Raw genomic sequence first — 5,319 nt, 5'->3', positions numbered from 1 at the left:
CGATGGATGACTAACGGACGTTGCGTGGATTATTAAAAAAAAGTTCACGGAGCTTTGGTGGACGACTAAGCGACGTTGCATGGATCAATAATAAAGGATTCATGGAAGATGGATGGATGAAATATATAATTCTAAATAAAAATAATATCAAAAATTGTAAAAAAAAATTATGTTTATTGAAGATAAAATTACAAATATTATTTGATGCTTAAAAGACCAATATTCCTTTAAAGTTTGCAGCAACTGATGAAAATAGCATACGCACTTGTGCCAATGATAAATTTCAATTTCAGAAATTTATACTAATATAGATGCTTGTTGAATTATCAGCTGCGGCAATCTTTTTCTACAAATAAGAATTTATTATTACATACATAATTTAGAAAATTATTATATATGATCGATATTCAGAGTTTGATCTCACTTTAAATCGTTTTATAAGTACATATATATATATATATATATATATATATATACGATTTTTAAATGGCCGCGTATTAGTTTTTTAAAACTGTTTAAGATCTTAAATTGAGAACAAACTTATGAATATCGGATCTATTAATTTATATATAGACTTGTTTACATTGATATCTGAAACATATAATTAAAATCTTTTAGTATATCGTATCATGAAAATGGTTAAGACACGATAAACGAAAGAACAAACAGAAAATTGTATTCAACATAACGAATAAAGAGCGAGCGTTTCATATCATATGTTTTTTATATATTCTACACATGAAACTGTTCCTTATTTCGTTCATTGTGTCTGACTCTTTTAATTATTCTACAGCACACATTCTATATCAATGTTTGCGCTAAATGCACACAATGAGATTTTCCGTTTTAGATCGTAAGTGATCCAGTAAATGTACTAAAATTGCAGTATGCAGCGAATTTAATAATTTATTAGAGCGCATTGCATCTAGTACGAAAAATCGCATCATGTGCCATTATTTTTAATAATAGAAAATTGATGACAAATATAATGTCTAAAAAGGAATTAATCTTGTGAAAATGGTCATGCAAGCTTCATTTAAGTGATGAAAAGCGAATGTTAAAGGTAAGTAGACATATACATTTATATAAAATATATAAACATGATATGTATATATATATATATATATATATATATATATATATATATAGTCTTCCCGTAAAAAGTGTGAAGTTATATATTTTAATGTTATTTGACGTTATTTCCAATACCTTGAAAGTTAAATTTTTTTTACAGATTGCCTCAGACTGGCGATATAAGTTATTGAAAACTTTATATAGCGCATCTCATCATTGGCAATACAAGAAAAGCTGAAAAAAAACTAAATAAAACATGTAAAAAGCAGTAAGTTAAATATGTATATGTAAGTATATAATTCAAAAATAATATGTCAAAAGTATTATTATAGATAGTTGAACGTGACCAGTAAAACCTTACACATAATAATAATAATAATAATAATATTAATAATAATAAATATACCATAAATATAATATACCTTAAATATAATATAATAATAATAATAATAATAATAATAAAATATACCTCTCATACCTTTTGATATTGTTAAAATACCTTTTTTCCTCTTATATTTTTCCTTACTTTTTCCTTTCTCAATTAATCCACGGAACCGTCTTCACCTTGTGCTTTCCGTTTCTCCTCATTTTGATGTCTCGCTTTTGAATGTCGGAACCATTCCATAATCCTTCGCTGAATTTTGCCATGGTCAGTATCTGGGACATTCTGAAGTACGCAGCCTGCACAAACATTTTTTACATTTTAACTTTTTTTTTAAATATATATACAGTGCGTCGTGGTATTTCATTGTATAATTACTTTTTAATTAATGTAAAAATTGGAAATATTATTTAGTTAAATTTGTACAATAATAATGTGAAAAAAACGATAACTTGTTATATATCTCGAGAATTGAAATTAAATTAATCAGAAGTTTTGTAAATTTGATACAGTTAATAATCACATCAAAATATATATTAAAAGTGTATATATTAAATAATGTATATATTATAAAATGACTATATATTTTCTTTATTTATATGTCAATATATGTATACTTGTAAACGTTTCTTAATTGTTTACAAAAATTTTAATGTATAAATACTACTATGTAGTACTTACTAAAAATCACTTTTATTAATTCTAATTTGCGTAGTGGTTCCTTTCCGCATCGACCTTCCCAATTGAACTTTTCCGCCAATTTATTGGAAAATAATTTATATAAAGTTCTCTTTACGGCATCAATGACGTTGGTACCTCCGATGGATTTGATGTATGCGCGCTGTAAATTAGTAAAGTAACATATAATTTTATTATATAGAATGTAAGAGAGAGAAGAAGAGAGAGAGAGAGAGAGAGAGAGAGAAGTGTGTGTGTGTGTGTGTGTGTGTAATATAATTCTCGAATTATCTTCTTTCAAATTCCCAATTTTTAATCTTTTAGGAAAAAAAAGAGAAAAATTTTTTATACTTATACGTTTAATATTTTAAGTAAAATTCTTTTGTTAAAATCTTTATAATATTTAATACTATAATAAAATGTAAAATTATATGTGTTAACTTACTAGCGCAACATTATGTTGAGAATCACGATGTTTCAAAATCTCCTCCACCTCCATTAATTGTTCTGTAGTTTCTAACGGAAATCTGGTCTCAACATCTTCAAAAGAAACCTCCGTATTCTTGTTCGCTTCTGTTTCCGTATTTGTCTTTTTGACCAAAATGTCCAACAAGGAAAGTGATTGCCTCATATCATATTTAATGAAAGCTATTTCTCTCGTTAATCTCTTCAAATAGTCCACTGTAAAAATATGAATAGCATTATATTTAATAAACAAATAAAATACATATATATGTTGTATATACATAACTTTATCATAATTTAAACATAAAATTCCAAACATCATTATACGTTGCTTTGTAAAAAAAAAGAAAAAGAAAAAGAGAAAAATCAAATAAAAATAGTTTTAATTTTTTATATTTTAATTTCAAGTTTATATTTAATATATTATTAGGATCCTCTAAATTCTTATTGTTAGAAATATTTTTATTTCGGTATAAAATATTTTGCTCTTTATCCAAAATAATATATAAAAAAATTTTTAAACATTTTAAATTAATTTTTTATTAATACATGCTATATTATCTTTTCGCATATTTGTTATTGTAAGTTATATAATATTATTTAAAAGTATTGTATATATTATATAAAAATATAAATAATGATAATAAGTTCGAATATATTTGTAAATGTTAAAAATTAGATGAGTAACTGAAACATTTAATGTCTCTATTATTTTAAAATATGGAGAATATTTTTACGTATAAATAAATATTTCAGAAATAGTAAGTTACAGTCGTAAAATTTTTATTTTATCATGCTTAAAATAGAATTATTTAATTTTTTTAATAAAAATTATTATTACACAAAATGTATTATATCTGATAAATATTTACTTACCAATTGCGTCCTGTGAAGATTGATGATTTAAATGATCATCTATTTTCTCTCCTTGTTTCATTTTACAGCTGCTTCGATCATTTTCTTCTATATCATCCACATGCTGATTTGGTATATTCTTTTCATTTTCCTCTTCTCTTGCATATGCAGCACTGCTATGCGCTTTTTCATTACGATTATCCACATCTACGTATAAAATAAAAATATATTATTTAGTATTCATTTAATACTATATCATTATTAGTACATGAAGTAAAAATTATTAGAATAGAAAAATGAAAAATTTTTCACAAATTATGTTCAAAGACATGACAAAGATTTTAGAAAATATATTCCATGTATATATGTATTGGTCATAAAAGTTATGGTACAAAAACAAAATTACTAATTAATATATACAAAATATTGTGCATGTGTGCACACGCATACATATTAATAATTGTGAGTGTATGTTTGTACAAAATTTATAATAAAAGATAAACAATGAATCAATTTACATATATGTTTTACGAAATAATTGTTAATATTTTACTTATTAATATTTTAATATATTGTTAAAATGTTATATTTATTATATATAATGGTATATTTATATATTTTTATTTTTTAATTTTGATGTCAATATTAATATTGATATCTAAAAATTATGTATAACTTTTTAAATTTACATTTACAATAAATAATTATAAATATGAAATATATATATAAAGACATACAATACATATATATAATTATGCAATTATTACAAAGAGATTTAACGAATATACCTTGCGAAAATGATTGAGAGTTCGAATTTGAGACTTTTTGCTTCGTTTTGTTTGACTCGCTGTTTCTTTTCATAGATTTCCCAGAATATGTAAGGGATGAATATGAAGGGATTTCATCTGTATCATGCAATCGCTGACCTTTAATACAAAATAAAACATGAACGTAAAAAATGTAAAATATAAATTTCTCTCATAAATAGATATAATATTAAATATAATATTAGATTTTATGTACTTACGTTTTGGAGAAGATGGAGGAGATGATAAAGTTGTGTCTGCGCATGATTCGTCTTCGCTTTCGGACGAGTATACAACTCTTTTCGCTCTCATTTTTCTGTAAGACCTCGCTTCCTTGTCAGTATCCAAGTCTGATGTATAGATTGCCCTTCTTGCTTTTTCATCGGCCTTTTGTAAGGATGCTGAAAATATTTTAAATATTATTAGCAAATATTACTAATACGAAAAGATAAGATAAAGAAAATTAAAAGCGATTTTATTTATACTTACGATACTCGCCAAAAATCCGTTCAATTTTAAAAGAAGACCAATCAGAAGCCGGCGGTTCCTCTTTTTCAATTGCCTTCCGAATTCTCGAATCTGTCTTATAATGTGAAGGATATTTGCAAAAATCCTTACTTTGCAGCCACATTTTCGGTATTACTTGGATACCATCAGAGAATTCCGCGACGATAAATACTTTATTCGGCATTTTTCTAGAAATCTTAAATTATTTGTTATTAGTACAGTATTATATAAACACGCACACACATATACAAAATATCTATTCAAATATTTGCACAAAAAACCTATTTCTTGTATATAGATTATGTATATATATATTTAAAATTTTATAAAGCATAATAATAATTTATATATTAAAAATTATAAGTGTGCGGTGCTTATTAGCGGTATTATTGCAAAAATTCTTTCATTATCCTTTTTTGTATATGGTAATTTTATAAATTTATGATTAATTTTATGCAAAGGCCAAACTTGAAGAGCAGATAATTTACTGACTTTAAATATACCCAAACGGACAGAACTACATGGATAATGATAAAGTTCCTCAACAACTTG

The 5,319-nt window shown here is 24.7% G+C and overlaps 2 protein-coding genes across 2 annotated transcripts; both read right to left on the bottom strand.

Annotated features, from left to right (window-relative positions):
- Positions 1 to 1,613: 1,613 nt before the first annotated feature.
- Positions 1,614 to 3,558, bottom strand: LOC145961908 (uncharacterized). The gene is made up of 4 exons (XM_083082499.1): positions 3,476 to 3,558; positions 2,580 to 2,815; positions 2,138 to 2,297; positions 1,614 to 1,755 (listed from the first exon to the last, which is right to left on the bottom strand). The coding sequence occupies exons 1-4, from the start codon at positions 3,534 to 3,536 to the stop codon at positions 1,616 to 1,618; spliced, it is 597 nt and encodes a 198-aa protein (XP_082938625.1). The 5' UTR covers positions 3,537 to 3,558; the 3' UTR covers positions 1,614 to 1,615.
- LOC145962250 (uncharacterized) lies at positions 3,538 to 4,951 on the bottom strand. Its single transcript, XM_083083211.1, has 5 exons — positions 4,750 to 4,951; positions 4,482 to 4,661; positions 4,243 to 4,380; positions 3,576 to 3,661; positions 3,538 to 3,543 (listed from the first exon to the last, which is right to left on the bottom strand). Exons 1-5 carry the CDS (start codon positions 4,949 to 4,951, stop codon positions 3,538 to 3,540), a joined length of 612 nt encoding a protein of 203 aa, XP_082939337.1.
- Between the last annotated feature and the right edge of the window lie 368 nt (positions 4,952 to 5,319).

The sequence above is a fragment of the Camponotus vicinus genome, unplaced genomic scaffold, assembly GCF_025532165.1.
Source record: "Camponotus vicinus isolate PSW18456_S1 unplaced genomic scaffold, iyCamVici1.0 SCAF_11, whole genome shotgun sequence".
Classification (NCBI taxonomy): domain Eukaryota; kingdom Metazoa; phylum Arthropoda; class Insecta; order Hymenoptera; family Formicidae; genus Camponotus; species Camponotus vicinus.
The sequence above is the reverse complement of the archived record's forward strand: the minus strand, read 5'-3'. Positions and strand labels throughout refer to the sequence as shown.

Coding starts and splice junctions, on each gene's coding strand:
- LOC145962250 (XM_083083211.1), bottom strand. CDS start 4,951: ATGCCGAATAAAGTATTTATCGTCGCGGAATTCTCTGATGGTATCCAA. Junction 4,662..4,749: donor ACGGATTTTTGGCGAGTATC/GTAAGTATAAAT, acceptor AAATATTTTCAG/CATCCTTACAAAAGGCCGAT. Junction 3,662..4,242: donor CTCTCAATCATTTTCGCAAG/GTATATTCGTTA, acceptor TTTTATACGTAG/ATGTGGATAATCGTAATGAA.
- LOC145961908 (XM_083082499.1), bottom strand. CDS start 3,536: ATGAAACAAGGAGAGAAAATAGATGATCATTTAAATCATCAATCTTCA. Junction 2,816..3,475: donor ATCTTCACAGGACGCAATTG/GTAAGTAAATAT, acceptor ATATTTTTACAG/TGGACTATTTGAAGAGATTA. Junction 2,298..2,579: donor CTCAACATAATGTTGCGCTA/GTAAGTTAACAC, acceptor ACTAATTTACAG/CGCGCATACATCAAATCCAT.